Below are 19,620 nucleotides of genomic sequence, written 5' to 3'. Positions count from 1 at the left end.
AACCTGATGGTTTAGATGTATATGTCCGATAGGCTATCTGGGTCCATTACGATCTGTGCTTCTGCACTCAGATGCCATAATGACTGCAGCATATGGATTTCCCTCTATCAATCTCTATGGTCCTTCACTAAAAATATTTGAAGGAAAAATATACAGCTCCGGAAAAAATTGAGAGCCCACTGCACCTTTTTCTTTCCAAAAAGTTGAAAAGGAAAGTTTTGAGTGAAGAACAGAAGCTTTAAATTTGCAGTGGTCTCTTGATTTTAACCATTCTTTTCGACTTTTTTGGAAAGGAAAGAAAAAGGTGCAGTGGTCTCTTAATTTTTTCCGGAGCTGCATATATCAAGGATTTATCACATTGAGCAGTTGTATTATATAATTTTCAGTAATGTTCAACTCATCTCAATCACAGTTGTTTCTGCCAAAGTAAAAACGAAAATGGCTGTATCAATGAATGAAATTTGCTAACATGCGCATCAAGGAGCCATTGACCAAAGTACAATATAATAGTTGTGTTCTTCCACCACCTTCTGGTCAGTCTACGCTATTCATTAATTTTCTAACTCTTGCATGTCCACATTACATTCAGTTGACCGGAACAACACAAGAACAGCGAAGGGGGCAGATGTAGTCTGGTGTAGTCATTAAGCTGTTTTTAAGAAAAATATATTTTGTATGTCTGGCCAACTCCATGCCTTTCACTCTATTGCAGTGCTTTTTCTTTTAAACGTAAATAAATATTGAATTAAATCTCATGATATGATAATTAAGTATGAAATGAGCTTCTCACGCATTGTATTAAGACATATTGCATTGGGTTATTATCAGGTAACACTTCTAGTTTAACATCAGTATAGCCCAATCATTGATTTTATTGTACTACATTCTGCAAATGTCTCTTCTTTGATTCCTAAAACCTGTATCAAATATCACATAAAGGCTATTCAATATTTGTTTTGTCTGAATATTTTCGAACCTCTTCCTAAGGTGTGCCTGTTTTCTTGTACATAAACGGAAACGATTTTTGGCATTTTTTTATCGACAGAGAGATAAACCCCAAAACTCACTGCCTGACTTCACAGCTGCTTCATTTCATCAGTTTGAATCTGTGTCTCAGGATATCAACAGTGCCCAGGGGTCTTGCATAAGACAGTGCAAATTGGCTCAGCACAGTCTGGCGGTTGGTCGAGTAGATGCTGGACAGGGGAGCCTTGTCTCAACGCCCTCTAGTGTCTCCTTGTGGTAGGGCTGGCGCCTACAGGTCCAATTGTGGTTGTTGGGTCTGCCCTATCCTAACAGCGGTTATGTCCTGGCCAATACTCCTTGGTTGAGGGAGAACCAAGATTAAAAAAACGGATAGACTTGGCAAAATTTGCATCAGAACAGATCTCCACCTGTGTTAAATTGTATTGGTTTATTTGATTACAGGGGAATTCAGCAATATCTGTAGGTTCCGTCTCTTGGGTAGTGAATTGCAAGGTCAATGCTCAACCATTACTACCAAAGGAGCTTTCAAAAGAACTTAGGGACAAATTTGCAGTAATATATGCAGGGACATATATGAAAAACTTTCCAAGGCTTTGAATATTCCTTGGAAAACATTCAAGACAATTACTAAGAAGTTTTAGCGCAGATATTCCAAGCTCAGACATTCCCTCCAAACTGGACAACCAAGCAAGTAGGAGACTAATCAGAGCACCCATGGCTACTTTGACACGGTTACAGCTTGTATGACCAAGACTGGTTAAAGTGTGCATGGGACAGGAATATCAAATGCACAGGAACCTGGCCTGCCTGGTGGGGGGCAAGTCAAAACTTTAATCCCATTTGATGGAGGAGATTCTATTGCTCTGTAGCAAGATGTATTGATGACAAGGTTTTACGGTTGGCGCGTCATGTCTCGTTTCCCAAAGCAAACCATTCAACATTTAAAGGACACGCAGGACCATAAATTAGCAATGAAATGTACATTGTGTTCATGAGTGGCCAAGATAGAGCCCTGACCTAAATCCAATCGAAAATGTGTGGCGTAACTTGAAGATAATTGTCCATCGGTGCTACCCAAGGAACTTGACAGAGTTTGACCAGTTTTGTTGCGATTATTGCCAATGGTGCTTCCACCAAGTATTAACTCAGAGGGGTACTGACTTATCCAAATATGATTTGGTTTCCTATTTTAAAGAAAAGTTTTATTTCCAATGTTTTTAAGTGTGTAGTATGGTGTGTAGAAAAACAGGAACACGCTACTTTAAATGCATGACGTTCTGAGAATTTTTTTTTAAAAGGTTCTGGGGGTTGTGGACTTTCAATAGGCACTGCATGTGCTCTTGAGACAGCTGACTAGAACACTACACCAGCCAGGCCACCTTTAATAGATTTTAAAGGAATGAACTGGTGTGAGGAAGTCTTTCACCAATCCAATGCTTTTTTTTGTTTCACAATTCAGATAAAAAACCAGATTGTTATGTCTGTGCGTCTGTGGACTCATGTCACAACTGTGTGTTTGTTTATGTGTCGTGTGTGTGATTGTCTTACTGTGTGTGTGCATCTACAATATAATGTTTCTTAGTAACTATTACACAAACTGTTCTCATCCCTGGCAGATGCCTGTTCCAGGTAGTCTATTTGAATCGTATCACATTTTTGTGATTCTTTGAAAGTATGAGAATAGCAACCAAGTGGGCCCACAGGGTTTAAGAATCATTGTCCCTTTGGCCCCCAAAACAGCAACAGCAAGCTACAACAGGAAGAATACCAGGCCTTCTCAGCTGTCTCTGTCGTCTGAGGCCAAAGATAATTGCAGCCGTGACCTTTTCCGGTGGCCATTACCTCGCTCTTTTCACATTCCAGTGCAATCTGAAATGTCCCACGCTTTGGGCCCCAAATTGCACCAAGTAGCATTCTATGCAGGGAATAGAGTGCCATTTGGGATTTGTGACCATCCTGTAATAATAATAACAATACCATGACTGAAAATGTCCCCAGTCATCCCCAAAATATCCCACTGTCATTATCCAGCCCTTGGGTCTTGTTATTTTGGGATGGTCCTGGGGGGGTCGGGGGAATGAATTGGGTATGTAAACCCAAGCACATACTTAATATTAAATGGTTATTGAAGGCAAAAAGTAAGTTGATTGGTACATTAGAGGATTGCATTTCCTTCCTATTAATCATATATTGTATTACATACATTTGCATAATATTTGCAGTATTATGTATCCATACATATATAATAATGAGATGTATGTCAGAATGAAAAAGATATGCCTCAGTTTCTGATCAGAGAGCAGTCCATGCAAAAAGCATCCATTTGATTTTGATATTCGCATGCATGAATTGCATTGCTCATGAACCAAAGTAATTTCAAATTTAGTGTGCTTACATTTGGAATGAGTGAAGAACAGGGACGTCGCTAGGCATTTTGCCCCCCTCAAATATTAATTAGCCCCCCCTAAATAAATCAATATCAGTAAATATATTTTCTCTGTCATACATTTTTTTCGTCAACCTTTCCATCACATACAAACTTCTTACAAATTGTATAGAATCGTGTTCATTTGGCAGCATGTTCGGTTGAGTTTGATGCTTTGAACGTAACTTGCTCATCTGAAGCTAGCTGTCTTGTGTAAATGATAGCTAACCTTTCTACTGGTCAGAGAAGTAAATCCTCTCAAGTTCAAAATGTAAATGCACTGGAAAGCAATGGTACGTTTTGTTAATCACTATAAGATTTCAGCTAGCCCCCCAATTTTTTTTTATAGAAATGTATGGAGGTTATATTTTTTTGGGAGATCGTAAAAAATGTGGTGGCCGATAATAGGGGGTTGTAATTTTTAGCGACAACACTAATGAACTACTGAAAATATGAATTTACCATTAATCACATGCTAGCTAACATTTATATGTCACTTGGCTAATAATCATCAGGAACACAGTTGCAAAACTGTGCATTTCACAGATTCATGTTTGTTTTTGTTGCAACATATTCTGTTCAGAGGAAGTGTTGTTAAATTTTTCTTTTTTAATTATGATATCTTTTTTAATTACTTTATACCGAGGTGAATGGGCTAATGGCTAAATCTGTTTTTTAAATGATTCAGAATGATTATGAGAAACTAGCTTAGAAACAGAATATACTGTATGTCAATGTTAATTTACTACAAACTATAGTTGACATGAGTATTTTGTCTACATAGTACAGCCGTTTTTGTGACTTTTGTTGGTGTTGGATGGATGAAGACAGAGTGGACTAATTTCTTTATTTTGATAGAATTTAAGTCATATTAGATCAGTGTCTAACACAAACTATGAGACAGGTATACTTTTAGCCAACCTTGACCAAAAATAACCTTCTTTTGATATATTTCACACCCTTTGTTACTTTAAAAATACATTAGGAAAATATGTTTTGGGAAGTATGCCCAGACCCCCATCCATGATTTTCTAGTGACGTCCCTGGTAAAGCACATCATGTAACAGTGAATCCTTTTTTTTTTAACCCAGAACAGACTTTTGGAAGTAGACACTGTTGTCTAACACAATAACTTCCTTATTTTTAAAGGGAACGTACCTAGTTTTGCTAGAGCCAGAAAAGTATACTGCTTGTTAAATTCCACAAATGAGTCCAATACAAATGCAATATAACCTATGTTAATGCATAGTGAAATATGTTCTCTTACTCTAAGTCACAGGTGTCAAACCGGTTCCACGGAGGGCCGAGTGTCTGCAGGTTTTCGCTCTCACCTTGTACCTGATTGATTAATTAGTTCACTAATTGGTTAATTTCTACCCCCACCTGGTTGTTCAGGTCTGACCTGGGAACCAATTTAAAGGAAAACCCAAAGACCTGCAGACACTCGGCCCTCCGTGGAACCGGTTTGACACCCCTGCTCTAAGTGTATACAACAACTTTAACACGTAATGATTGAACTTGCACTAGATGGCGCAAATGGTCCAGTAACGACAAATCAAACTTCATAGTGAAACAGTATTAATTAAAAACCTTGAAAACGTGTTTATCCGTCGTTAATTAAAATACTTGTTTGAGACGATTGCAAGCCAAAAATAATATAAATCAATGTTGCAACATACAATCCCTTCATTTCATTATAGAAATGTTGAAAACAGATTATTGTCAGTTTGTGCATATAAAATATTGTTCGAAAACATAACTGGAAAAATGTAAAGACAGTAAGAGCACGTCTTTCCGTTGCTACTTTTAGTTGTAACATTCTTTAACTTAAATTACTTTTGAATTTAATTGAAGTAGAAAATATCTTCGGCCTTTGTGTAAAAACATTTCGGACCAATGGTTTCACACGCTAAATTATGGCCACACAGTAGAAAATTATAGTTGGATCGGTTACAAACATTTGATGAGACATTCTGAAGATGGAGAACTTTCATATGTATGCCTCAAATATTGTTAACTCCCTCCTGGTAGATTTACTTGACCAAAATATAAAGGTGGGTCCAGTTCAAGTTTTGTTTAGGTTAAACATTATTTTCACTGCGGATTGTGGTGTGTTTTAAATTAAGGTAATGTTAATAATGACTGAAAATGTGAATACCAAACAAATACATTCATACATTTAACTGAATTATTATTATTATTTCATTGCAAAAGCTATAATAAACGCTATTTGCCTTTCCTACAGTTTTTGTATATGATTCATTACGTTTCTCCATTAAATTAGTTATAACATTTCTTGAAAGGTTATTAAATAGATAACATCTTATACTTACAACCAATTATAGAAATGTTAGAGGTTTAGTGTAGGCCTACCCAAGGTCGTCCAATTTCTAAGTGGGTCTATAATGCAATAGCAATTGTTGTGAAATGCTTAACTTACTCAAAATATTTAAAAGTTTTTTAAAACTTCAATCTGTTCATACTGAAACGGGTCCGCATATCACCGATAGTGAATAGGCCATATTGGAATTTTTTGTCAATATCTCTGTTTAAACGTATTGTCTTTTGTAATTTTCTTCTCACTTCTACTGTCAAACTGGACAAAATGTCTGTCAGGCAATCCTGGGAGCCAGCTTCAAATTATTTCACACCACCTCCAATAAATGTTCAAGAATGCTAAAATTAACCGGATAGTCTTATCAGACACACTTAAATATGAATTTGAATGGGTTATTTAAATAGACTACTTTTATGTGAAAAAATACATAGCTGTTTCTATTATTAGAAACTTACAGCTGAGCACCATCTATACAGTTATATTCCCACTCTATTACTTGATCAGCTATGGCCACCACTACTTCCGGGTTTCTAATGGTTCAGAGCTATGCGTTCTGCACACTGATACAACATACACACATTCCGAGAGCCAGGCACCGCAGTCACACAGCACTGCAGATCGCGAGCCTCCAAAACAGGCGGACAAGCCACGGCTCCTTTAAGAGAAACTAAGTCAGGAAAGATCACCCCTCCTTCTTCAGATCCCCACTTGGATGGTAGGCTATTGCATCAAAGAAACCTTCACTGGAGTTGCAAGTGATCGAGGAGACGATGGGGACTGTTTTTGAACATCTACATGAATATATGAAGCATTCCAAGTGAGAGAAGCGCAAGAGGAGTCCTCATTAATTAAGGAACTTGACAACCCCAATATTGATTGACAGCTTGCTTGTTAAGAGATAGTCTCAATGTTTTTTCGGCAATGGGCATTTAACAGCAGTCTCCAGCGTGAAGTCGTAACATTGTGTAGCTTGTTGTGAACCGTCTACAGAAGAAAGCAAAGGAGCACGGTACTGGATTGTGGTGTTTTTGTCTTTTGCTGGACTTACGCTCAGTCTGGCAATCATCCTCTGGAGAGACGCGCACGGGATTCATAATCTTGCATTTGGAGTTAAGTGTTTATATACAGCCCTGGCCTCGTAGAAGACGCTTGGAGTCCAAGAGAGTCGGCTAGAGTGACAGGCCGATGGCGCAACGTGTGAGTATAACAGAACTTTTAGCAATTACTATTAAGCTAAAATTGAGACGTGGCTTACAGTGCGCACATTTTAATTTATATGGCATTACAAACCGACACCTCTAACCCTTCGGTAGACTGCAGGTCTAAGTTGTTATTGGTAGCCTACTTCTGCTACATACTTGGCTACTACTCAGCATTTTAACGAGTGTGTGTGTGTGTATGAGAGAGAGAGAGAGTGTGTGTGTGAGGAATAAATGATTGCGTTTTATATTGTATTAAGAGCTAGATACTCTAGACTGCAAACTTGACCACCTGATAGGCCTAATTTATTTCAACATCCCCATTTTGACATGTTTTTATATTCTGCATTTTGTAGAAGCTGTCTCCATCTTTCAGTGTCCATGTTTAATCTAGGCTATAACCAATTTGTAACACATTAACTTAAAATATTTACATCAAACTTCTGTAAGTTTGACAACAAGAGCATTGACTACATTTCACAAATGTGTTATGGAATTTAATTAACAATTATAAATTATTTACATAATATTTGCTGTGGGTTGAGATATATTTTTCAAAAAATCATATTATTTTCAAATGTGTAGCTAATGTGTCTCATATTTAAATCAATCCAACATTTACAGTCATAAATATGTGATTATTTCAGATAGCGTTTATGCATGGCTACTCCTATTTAAAATAAAAACAAATGTTTTATTTAACGTTTCTCTAAGCTATTAGTTTGATAAAGATAAACAAGACAATTTATTTCTTTGAAATATTAGCAAGAACGCAGATTGGAACATGTAGATACTTGCGCTATTTTTTTGTCTAAACTACTCCCTATTGTATAGTTGGCCTTCCAAAACCTTTGAAAGTTTTAAACACATAAAAGTTAACTTTTTACATTTTTTATATTGTCTGTTTATTATTTTCAATTAGACAATCAGCGTATTATTTTATTGCCACAAATATTATTCCTACCAGTGAACGTATGATAGACTTCTATTACCACCATATACCTAACACATTAGCACTTTTTTCATACACTCCTTTAGTAGGCCTCAACGTATTTGCATTTAGTTACAGTTTTACAACTTCATTTAATCTATTTTACCCGTTATTGTTATCAAATGGATGATTATTAATACTTATAATTCGTTTCATTATCATTATTATCAATATTTAGTTACCTTTAGTAATACGCCTGTTTGTAGGCTATAGGCCTTAATTCAACATTAGGAAAGGCAGTACAACAGTGCCACTGAGTATTTGATAATATTGTATTCTCTGCACTTTTAACAGTATGAAGACCTTCCCCATTACGGAATGGACGGGGTAGGGCTGCCCTCGACCATATACGGGGACCCTCACGCAGGTCGCTCCATGCAAGCGGTTCACCTGAACCACGGGCCCCAGTTCCACTCGCACCAGTACCCGCACTCAACACACGCCAATGCTATACCGCCCAGTATGGGCTCCTCCGTCAACGACGCTATAAAAAGAGACAAAGATGCCATTTATGGGTACGGTTTCTTTACTGCCAATGTAAAATGGATGGTCATTGGGGATATTAACCAACAGATAATTGTGAGCGAGGAAAGTTTAAGAGACTTTCGGAAAACTCTCTCTAGCCAAATAGTGTTGATGCTCTTTGTTATAAATGTTCAGGAGAATGGCCCAAAAGAATAATATTACAACATATATTACCCCTTCATCTACCCTAGAAAGATCTATATTTAAAGGCATTCAGAGGTTATTTGCGTCCTTGTTGTTGGTTATTACGTATGATGTAATTTGCTACTTGTTGAAAACTCCTTAAAATCTGTTTTTTTTCTGAAGTTGTTGTGGTCAAAGCAATTGCATATGGCTTCGTTTATATGTCTCTCAGTTTTAATACATTATTAATTAGCATTGAAAGTTTTTCAAGATCTGCATGTATCCTGTTGTTTTGGGATCCATGGCTGATTCAGAAAACATTACCCCAAGATGTTTGTAAAGCCAAATATAGGCTTCGTCAGACAAATTCTCAAACTAACTTGGCTACTTTATAGGCATATTTGTGTGCCATATTATACGCCTAGTCACAGATTTAATAGTCTAAAACTACAATAAAATTCACAATGTTATTTTTTCACCGTAGTCACTGAATATATTTGTTGTCCTTAAATGTGTTCAAAATAAGGTGTTGTCAAACTTTGCTAGTTTGTCGTGGTTAATGAAGCTAATGAAATTAATATCATATTTCTTCTCTTCAGGCATCCCCTTTTCCCACTTCTAGCACTGATTTTTGAAAAATGTGAATTAGCAACTTGCACGCCGAGAGAAACTGGGGTGGCTGGAGGCGACGTGTGTTCCTCTGAGTCGTTCAATGAAGATATAGCTGTATTTTCAAAACAGGTTAGACATATACATTAACTTTTTGTTTCAAGCCATTATACGCCTATTCGATTTAACTGTTATATTCAATGTTTAACCGTTATGAATGTTAGCATATTTTGTCATTCTGCGTATAAAAACTTTGTAAGGAACAATCTGGCCAATGTACGGAAACACCATGATTAGGTTATCAATGATATATGACGCCCAAAAAGTGAATTTGCTTTATCCGTTTTTTTCAGATTAGATCAGAGAAGCCTTTATTTTCGTCAAATCCAGAACTGGATAATTTGGTAAGAACTCACATTTTTCAGACCGTTCACCAGTAGCCTACATCGAACAGTTGGCCTATGAATACATGCCCCAGTTATATAACCTGGAGTAGCTGACACTTTAGTGTGAATTTGACTTCGTCTCAGTCCTCGTTATTATTAGTGTAGTTACAGACACTAAACGTTTGTGTTAATGGTAATCTGTCAAAACGATTTTCTTGTCATGAAGTTTGTTTGCCTTTATGATAATTATTTTGATCTCTGTTTATCCTGATTTTAGGCATATTGCCTACACGTTTTTAATAGGCGTGACCACGCTAACACACAATATATATCTTTATATACATATAGAAATGCGATTTAATGTCTTTAATGCTAACTTTCCCTCTCCTAGATGATTCAGGCAATTCAGGTATTACGGTTTCATCTGCTCGAGCTGGAGAAGGTAGATTTACCCAATCCTCTGATTCCACGTGTGACTGATATTGCTGCGTATTGCCGCAAAATCTGATGTTTTAGTCTAGGCTATACATTCGTAGTAGCGGTGTTATAATTGTGGTAGAATATTGGTTGCCAAAATAAATAAAAAATGTATGGAGTTGATAATGGTTACAGCATATGAGGCGAAGACGAGTATGTATATAATGATCGCCATATTGTCATAGATCTTTTGCAACTTTTATTAATGAGATCAGGTTAGAAAAATAACTTAAGTCAACCATTTATGTCTCTTCATTTAGTATCTGTAAAATAAAGTACAAGAAAGTAATGAGTTGTATTTCTAAAAGTGATGTTAATTGAAATCGAATAAATGCCTACAGTTCTGATATTTTTAAAGACAATTTGCTTTAATTGTAATTACGTTAAGGCGAGAGATAGCACTTTTGTCACTTATACCAGAACATCAATTAGACCTTTTTAGGAGTTTGCAGCAGTTCACTAGCTTTTAATAGCCTATCTTTTTTGTCCTCTGTGTTTGCAGGTACACGAGCTATGTGATAATTTTTGTCATCGATATATCAGCTGCTTGAAAGGAAAAATGCCTATTGATTTGGTCATAGACGACAGGGACGGTGGAAATAAATCTGACAGTGAAGATTTTACAAGATCGTCTGGGCCTCTTGATCAGGTAAACTATCACATAGGGATTACTACAATTCTAGTTGGCCTGCTGAGAATACTTGTAGCTCAATTTATGTTGACTCATAATTTTGTCCAAATAGATAATGAAAAATAGATTTTAGTAAATCTTTTGAAAAAAATTGTTAAGTGACTTAAAAAGAATTCAAATCTCACCTGTAAGCCATAAAACAGTAAGAACAATATAGGCTAACTTCAATTCGTGGTTGTAGCTAAACTACGCATCGATGTTCAAACCGTGTAGAAGTGGCATATCCAAATGTATTCCTTAATGCCGTCAGTTGTTTTTACATTTCAAGTATACTTCTCCTAATATGTCTTTATTTTGATATTTGCGCAAATTGTTTATTGAATCTGGATAACAATTGATTAATTATGGTTATATTACTTAGCTGTGATAGAAAACATTTTAACACCTAATGTTTTTACGTGTTGATTGTGCTGCATTTGTTCGAAAAAAGCCACAAGAGGTTTAAAGTCAAGCCCTTTACTTCACTTGAATGCAACCAACCAAGCCAGTAAGTTTAGATCAACTTGCACCCACCCTTCAAGCAAGGCTTTAAGAATATGGAATCCCTTCTTTCTTGTGCCATGTCATCATGAACCACAGCGACTTGTTAACCATTTAACCCTTTATTTACCACAGCAGCGAGCATAAATTCAGGCAGCTTAGTGGTGTGTCAAATGGCGCTGTTGGCGCACAACTTAAATGTCTCAGTATTAAGTTTCAAACACCCTCTCAATATCAGGCAGTTGTTGAGACGTCCAGAGTGTCCCATTTACTTTACTAGATGTTTCCAAGCTCTGTAATACAAAAACAATGTCGTAAATGTATGCCCATCTCTTTCAGTTCACACTTCTGTGTACTGGCAGCCTAGTTAGTCACGTGGGCTGATCTGCACTGGGATTGTCAGTTATGATTGTGCTGTCACGTGCCAGTGTCTTACTGTTATGATCAAAGTGTGATCAATGATAAGGCATGCTCCATGAGTACTCAATACATTTTATACCATTGAATAAACAAATTGTGTGTGGCACTGTCATGGGTTCGATTCCTATTCAGGGTCATACTAAAATGCAAGTCGCATAGGATAAAAGAGCCTGCAGAAAGTGCATACATAATGTAGCCCCATAAACTGTAGAACTAGATCTGGAGGTCAGCCCAACAACCAGTCCAACCAGCCCCCACTCTCCCAGTAAGCCCATGGAACAACACCCACAATAACCACCCCAGCTCGCAAGCACTTGGGTCCTGTATCGCAAGCCCACTAGCATGTCATTTTCACACTTAATTCCACACTTAATTTCTTCTCTCAAGTGGGTGAATAATGGGTTGTGGCAGTGTTGCGTGTGTGTCTGTGTGTGTGTGTGTGTGTGTGTGTGCATGCGTGCAAGTTTGTGCGTATGCATGTTCGGGTCTCGGCACTTGCCACCCTCTGTCTCTCGGGTGCGGTTTGATTCTGATTGAACAAATCTTTTCAGCGCTATTTCCATTGCCTCTATTCCATTCCCGTTGCCCGTTGCGTTGGGAAATCCTCTTGTTGGACTTGGCCATCGCTGCTTTAACCATTTGCGTTCGGAGCATATGTTTTATATTACCCCACCCTGACAGCATTCTTTTGGTATGCAGCGCAATACATGATATACTGTCTATTTTTCCCCTTATCCCCTTTCCCCCCGAAGCCGACTTGTTGTCATTCGTTCATCGTTCAAAGACAATTACAAATAATAGCGTTTGCATTCTGACCTTAAGTTTAGCCACGACGCACAAGCCAAGGAGGGTGTCTAGCCAGTATGTTCTATGAATGTTCTTCCCTGCCTTACTGTACTTCTGCCTGTCAGCTCACTGTGCATTTGTTGTCCGATCAGATCTCGTGGAACAGGGACCACGACGACACAGCATCCATTCGCTCGTCGGGGACGCCAGGACCCTCCAGCGGGGGACACACGTCACACAGCGGAGACAATAGCAGTGAACAAGGTGAGGGCTCTCCAACAGACGCATTTTACTTCCTGGTCAGTAGGAGGGGCCGTGAACGTCAAACTATTCTGGAGAATTGCCACTGATCAGATTCAATTAAGTGTGAAATGCCTGGGCGAGAAAAATGGGCTGAAATTAAAAGGATTTAAAAAAAAAAAAGCGAAAGAAAAAAAATGACTGGGTCCACCATGACTGGGTTGTTTTGGCCCGTCACGTACCGTCAAGCGAGAACGGTGGAAACGGGCAAACTAAAGTATTCGAAAGTATCGGGACATATCCGATGTCAAGCGAGTGTCACGTGTTGGTCAGGATGGATTGGATGTGATGCTGAATAGACAGGGAGACAGCCGAGAGAAAGAGAGAGTGAATGATGAGGGTGGACAGAAAAAAGCGAACGCCGAGCTGGAAGAAAGGGCGCATTATGTTCTAGACGACTGAGCGACGATTTATATAGCAGCCTCTGCGCCTCTTTTATTTGGACATGGGGAAAGAAAAATAACAGAGGGCTGTATACACGCACGCGCACACACACACACACACACCAGACCCTGCACACACATTAAATGCTAGGCTCGCTCCTAATAGTTGAGGTAGAAGAAGAACTCTCTCTCCTTTCCTATTGGCCGTCTTTATTTGCAGGGCTCTTGGTTCGTGGACCCCTGCCTCACTGTCCCAGTAGTTGCAGTCAGATGTGTATCACCTATTACCAGGGCCATTTGCAACGTGCGCTTTGTGTGCCAAGTGCAACAAGCGCTCTGGGTTTTGTTATCTCCTGCATACATTTGCAGTTTAGCACCGCCACGGGTGGACGGCTTCAGGGATAACTCCCAAACACAAACACGGTCAGACGCAGCCAGAACAAAAGGCCCAGAACACAAACACTGCTAATGCCCTTTTTATTTCCCCTTCGGATGTTTGAGGAATTGTGGCTCCTTCAAGGATGTACTGGGCAGAAACGTATCGGTTGAGTTGTTGGTGAGTGGATTTCTGGATGATCCATTTTGGGTGTTGTAGACTTTTTAGACATTTACACTGATTTCTTGGGTCCCTTTGATGAGCGAAGGCGACCATGTTAACAATACTTGGAAGAAAAGACCTGACATACCTTTGAAAGATATTTGCCAATATTTTTATGAATGTGAACCACTGGCAAAGAAAGAAAAAATCTTACACCTGTAGCGTAAGTGCCGGGAACAGAGATCCATAAAAGAAAGAGAACAGTGCAAGCTGGTAAATAATGTCCCCAAAAAGGCAAATAGTTTCAGCCGGACAGTCTATCGCTATGGGGATGTCTGCAGTTTGTAAAAAATTTTAGCTATTGTTCATTTGAGCTTTAATGAGGCCTAGAGAAATGTCCTCCAAGACAAGTAGTCAATTCACCTCAATTTTACCTTTGTGCATGGTCCATGAAAATTTCACAAGCCTGACCGAGGCCGTTCTTCCCCAACTCCTGGATTGGCTGACGCGACGTGCCTAACTCCCGTCCGGAAGTAGGCCTTGCAACAAATGGCCCATGGTGGAAGCGTTGTGCAAAATAAAAGGTCTTCTCTCCTCCCAGGCCCCTTGCACCAGACCATGGCCAATAACATTTTGTGCGAACACTTTGAAAAAGTTCAGCAATGGAGCAAGCCAGCAGCTGCTGCGAGCACGGAGGGTTTGACAGCTTGACTTATAACGTTCGGCAAGGAGATTCTTGGGCCTCTTACATGGCAGAGAAAGGGAAGGAGCCAGCAACGATATTGAACGTTACAAGAAAAGAGGGTGAGAACAGAACAAGGTCAAAGCGAGTGAAAGCAAAAGAAGAAGGAGTACAAGGATGAGCCGTTAATTCCTCCGCTTTTTGGCGGGGAGGACAGTAAAGGCCGGATAACTGCTGCTGAGCCTCGCGATCGGTGTTGTTTCGGTACTGAGCTTTCCTCTGTGTACCCTCGCTGTCTTCGCTGGAAGCCAGACAGGAAAGCTGAGAGCAGCAGTGGCTTCCCGCGCAGCCGCCACTTTTTCCGGAACTCTCCTTGTCACCCCATCGCTTTTCACTCCCCTCTCCTCCCCCCGCACAGTAGCTGGCTGCGGAAGGGCAGAATTTGACATTCAAAGCTTTTAGTCACTGTACTGCATCTACCAAGCCCCCGCCACCGCAAACACGGGCGAAACCGCAGCGAAGCCGACCTGTCACAAATCAGTAGGTCTGGCCCGATGTCACACCGATGTCTGCGTTTTTCCCCCCCATCGTCGGCGTTGGGCTAGAGAGTGCTGCCGTGCCGCGGCTCAGTGTTGTGCGTAAATCAGCCGGAGGGAGCCCGCTGGCGTCCCCCTAATGAGGCTGAGAGCTTGTTTATGGACTTGAGCATAATTTTTATGATTATTTCCACCTTTTCAGACTCTCGCCGGTCCCCATAGAATCTCAGTTTTGGCTGCTGAGGTAAGGGCAGGCAAACACAGGCGAAGACGAAGTGAAATCAACCTCCAAGCTACTGTGGTGAGGTGAAGTCACCACTGGTATTATACTAATATGGTCAGTAGTTGCTGCCATATGCCTGGAAGGCTTTAAAGTCCCTGTGCAGTCTTTTGAATATATTTTTTCAATCGTCACTTCATATCTAATAAATCACTGTATCTGGTTTTATAAGTCCTAATAAGTGTATTCCCTGAGCTTCCTTTGGACCTTGAAATGCTCAGACTGATTGGGGGTGAGCGATGGGAAACCAATTGGAAGATTTGTGTGACCACCAACCAGATTGGCTGGTTTAGATCCCACCTCCTTAACCAGCTGAACAATCATTGGTCGATTATAATCAAATCAACCTTGTGATATCATGCACATGGCCAAATATACCACCTCCCTCCAGGCTGAAATTCCATTTTTTTTCTCCAAACCACTCTCACATAAATAGGCCATTATCATAATGTTAACCGTTTAGTGTTATTTTATTCTTATCAAAATTGCAGAAGAGGTGAATTAAAAGGACCAGCGCAGATGTTTCTCTCTTAATGAAAATATGGCCATGATTAATAGTTTCATTTGGTGGATGAGAGTTTAGCAGTTTGAGGCTTTGCCACAGATCAACTGGATATAATGTTGTATTGAAGGTACCCTGTCTCCAATCTAACGCTGCTCTTATGCCGGCTACCATGAACTGTGTCCAGGCTACTTTCCCCTACTTCATCTTTAGCAAGCCTCTGCTGGTAGTTGGCAAGACAGCACATACAGATCGCAGACCAGACTGGATCAAAGGAGCATTCACTTCCAATGAGACACCTTGGATTACGAAGCCAGGGTCAGCAGTGTAGCTCTCCCGACCAGATGGGAGCTATGTAAACATAAAAGACAAACTTCAACAGTTAAAAAGCGGAAAGAAAATGCTTATTAAGTAGGACTCTGCCAGTGTTCCAAATGGCTCCCTAACTCTTATAGAGTGAAACACTACAAACCCTGTTCTGAAGTAGGACACTGGAACAGGGTACCACTTGAAAGGGACCATAGGTCTGTGATTTCTCAGAGATGTACTGCATGGATTTTGGGGGTGAATGATGGGTGCTGTGGGTGTCAGAGAGCTCAACCCCTGGCTTAAGAGCTTTCTGCGATGTATATTCATAAGTCTTTCTGGTGAAGAACATAAACAATGGTGTGTGTTACATTCTTCACCAGGGTAAATGCGTCACTGAGTGTTTACAGTAGAAGTGTTTTGCATGTAGTGTTGAAGACTCGCACTGTTTGTCCGCGCTATTCTGTTGCTCAATGTAAATCAGATTCTTGGATGAAGATTTGGATGAGTCAATCGGTAGAGATGTCTAGAGCGACCTTTAGTTCTCTCTACATCATCCATTTCAGAATTCTCTTAAAAGTCTGTGAAGCAGAGCCTCTACTATGCCATTGTGTAGTTTGATTAATCACTTCATAGCAGTTGTTTTTGAAGAAGCTGTGTAAAAAAAAAAAAAAGTAAAAATGGATAATAGCAGGACCAGTTTTCTGGTCCTACAGTTGAAAAACAATTCATTTGAATGCACCAACTAAACACATTAAGCTAGCAATTACCAGGAAAGCAGAATGGCTGATCACGAAGAAATACATTCCATTTTACTCAGAGAGTTAGCATGTCCAATGTTAAATGAGCGGTTCTGTCCATTAGTCCAAGGTTGTGGATTGCCAAATTGGTACTGAAATGTCCCGACCCCCCACCCTTCCAACCCGCCCACTTTGACTGTTCCATTTGTTTGGACAGGTGACTGCCTGGACAACGGGGCGGCCTCTCCCAGCACGGGGGACGATGACGACCCCGACAAGGACAAGAGGGATCGTCACAACAAGAAACGAGGCATCTTCCCCAAAGTGGCCACCAACATCATGAGGGCATGGCTCTTCCAGCACTTGACGGTGAGCAAAGCAAGGCAGCAGATCGCCATCCCGCTCTTGTTTCGAAGCCTAGAGCCAGTAGTGAGAACAACGTGATACCGCCTGACATTTTTAGCTCTTGGACATGCTCTTTGACCTCAGTCATGCCTCAGGTACGTCACATTACCTCAAAGCCTGTTCACGGGTGTTTGTGATCGTTGTGACAAGACCGAAATGGTGCAATGAGGGAGGAGACATTTCCACTGTTGCCGGGCAGGTTTTTGAGGAAACTACTGTTCAGATGACTCTACCGAGGTAATCAGAAGGGACGATCCATGCAGGTGTTTGACGAGGAATGTCAAATCTCCTATTTACATACCAATCACTACAAAAGAGCTATGCTGGACTTCGTTAACCCTTCAAGCCTTCCAGTAGAACTAGAATAAAATTCTAGGCCATGTTCTCGTTGTCCATAACAGAGCCTTTCCTCTCGCAGAACGTTAAAGGGAGAAATAGAAATAGAGATAGAGACCTATCCACCACCAACTGGCCTGCACCAGACACTGAGAGAGAGGGAATTACTTAGAGAAGTATGCTATGCAGGCATTCCTTCCCTTTTTTTGTCCAGGCTCCAAGGAGAGGCTAAATCGGGATGTCTCGATGGGGGTCAGGGTGGCTGCCAGGACCTACCACTAAACCTGGGGGTGGCTGCAGGCTAAAGCAGTGAGGGGAAGAGAAAGAAACCAGGTAGAGAGGGAGAAAGAAGCAGAGAGGGAAAGAGAAGGAGGGTTGACCATAGACATTCCCAGGTTCTCCGTAGTGTGTTCATTTCTTTTGGGTTGTGTGTGTGTGTGTGTGTGTGCTCAGTGAACTTGTATTTAGAGCAGTATCTTCTATTTCAACCATATTGATTCTGCTATAAAGGAGTTAGTAGAGGTTTGAACATGTCTAGTGAGCCGTGTGTGTGCAAGTGTGACCGTGCACGCATGGAACCACTGTTCCTTTCGTCCTCTTTTCGTCTGCCTCTCAGTACAGTCACACATGGTCTTTTTTTAATTAATCAAGTAAAGGGTGGTAAACGAAAGCAATCGCTCCGATGTAGGCCCTGGTCTCATCCTAAAGGCCACCCTGTTCCCTATATAGTGCACTGCATTTAACCAGGGTTCTGGTCAAAAGAAGTGCAGTAGATAGTGAATGGGGTGCCATTTGGGCCTTTTGCTGTTTTTCTACATGAAGGGCTCCCCAATGAAAAGGTAATTAAGTGATAGGCTAATGGGACAAAATCCAGGCGTACAGATAGTTGCCATTGCACTGCATTGTGGGAGGTTCTGCAGGGATTGGCGGGTCGTTACCACAGTGAGGGGGGTAGGGGGCGGGATGGGTGTAACTACCTCCCCCCTTTTCGTTGCACTCTGCATTATTCGAGCCTGCGAGCGAGAGGAGAGCCACAGCTCGTAAAGTGAAACCACAGCAGAACATGCTGTTTTTTTCACTTATTTTTTCCCCTTCTCTTTTTACAAAGTGTTTCATGTAAAACGCAAAAAATCAACTGGAAGGCATAATCCTCGTTAATGCAATTAGAGGCTAATTTGCCACCCTCTTGCTCACAGATGTGCTGTAATAATAACGCAGGTTCCAACTCAAGCGCATTCTATCCAAATCTGATCAGAAACAGCTGGGAAATGAGTTGCACTGGGTCCCTTAGCGTACTGTAACTTTGTTTGTTGAAGTTGGGTTTGAATTAGTTACAAGTTACCTGTAATTAAAGAAACTCCCAAATCTCTGGGTTACGGAATGCTTTGATGAAACACGAGGGTGAGGAGTTCTTCTGAACTGGCAAACTGAGCAGATCATAAGAGCAGAGGTGGTCTGATTCTTGAACCTTAGAATGCAATGCAGAAACATTTTCCATCCTGGTTTCCTGTCTTTGGAGAAAAGGAATGCCCCCCCTAAGCAGAAAAAAATAAGTCTGGCTAGTGTTTTACAGGAAGGCCCTGAAATGACCTCATCCCCTCTCACCCTGGGATCATCAAAAGTCAAAGTTCAGCGGGTCATCTGAACCCATTCGTCATTGGTTGTTTATTGCCAGAGAACCCTTGGATGTTGATGCGGCAGTCACCCATGGCAACCCGTGACGTGCAACACAGCATTCTATACCCTGGGAGGGAATTGCCATCCCATGCCAGCGGCTGCCGCCAGCCAACCCCCTCCTCGTTCATCTGCCCGGAGTCACATTTATAATGCAGCCTTGCACTGATGTCATTAGATCTGGAACATGAAATGATACAAATTAATAAGTTACTGTGGCCAGACTGAACTTGCCCACGTACATTCAACGTATCTACAGATCTGTCCATCCATATTCATATTTGTAAATTCAATTTAGTCCTGGGACCTATGGTTCCTGATTAATCCTTAATTCTATCTGAGCAAGCATTCAGAATCATTGGCGCCACCCAATTAAAGAATAAAGACCATTGCACATGGTGTATAATCGCGTCTCAGTCTTTCTGACTAAAAATATTAACCTCCCTTTTTAGCTGAATGCTGCCCTTTGTTGATGGCCGCAATATCTAAATGCTTATGGCC

At 40.6% G+C, this 19,620-nt stretch overlaps 1 protein-coding gene across 3 annotated transcripts in view; it reads left to right on the top strand.

Moving 5' to 3' along the window:
• The first annotated feature begins 6,359 nt into the window (after positions 1 to 6,359).
• meis1a (Meis homeobox 1 a) overlaps positions 6,360 to 19,620 on the top strand; it is a 34,518-nt gene continuing 21,257 nt past the window's right edge. For 2 of the 3 annotated variants that reach the window (XM_020049885.3, XM_020049884.3), the window contains exons 1-8: positions 6,361 to 6,947; positions 8,235 to 8,455; positions 9,188 to 9,329; positions 9,551 to 9,601; positions 9,975 to 10,025; positions 10,563 to 10,709; positions 12,590 to 12,701; positions 16,922 to 17,073. In XM_020049885.3, coding sequence (XP_019905444.1) covers positions 6,936 to 6,947; positions 8,235 to 8,455; positions 9,188 to 9,329; positions 9,551 to 9,601; positions 9,975 to 10,025; positions 10,563 to 10,709; positions 12,590 to 12,701; positions 16,922 to 17,073 — 888 coding nt within the window. In that variant the 5' untranslated portion in view covers positions 6,361 to 6,935. Of the gene's footprint in view, positions 6,948 to 8,234; positions 8,456 to 9,187; positions 9,330 to 9,550; positions 9,602 to 9,974; positions 10,026 to 10,562; positions 10,710 to 12,589; positions 12,702 to 16,921; positions 17,074 to 19,620 lie in introns of all 3 variants that reach the window. The other variant, XM_010889259.3, reaches the window with a different exon arrangement.

This window comes from Esox lucius, chromosome 9 (assembly GCF_011004845.1).
Source record: "Esox lucius isolate fEsoLuc1 chromosome 9, fEsoLuc1.pri, whole genome shotgun sequence".
NCBI classification, from domain to species: domain Eukaryota; kingdom Metazoa; phylum Chordata; class Actinopteri; order Esociformes; family Esocidae; genus Esox; species Esox lucius.
Note: the sequence above shows the minus strand (reverse complement) of the source record. Positions and strands in the feature narration are given on the sequence as shown.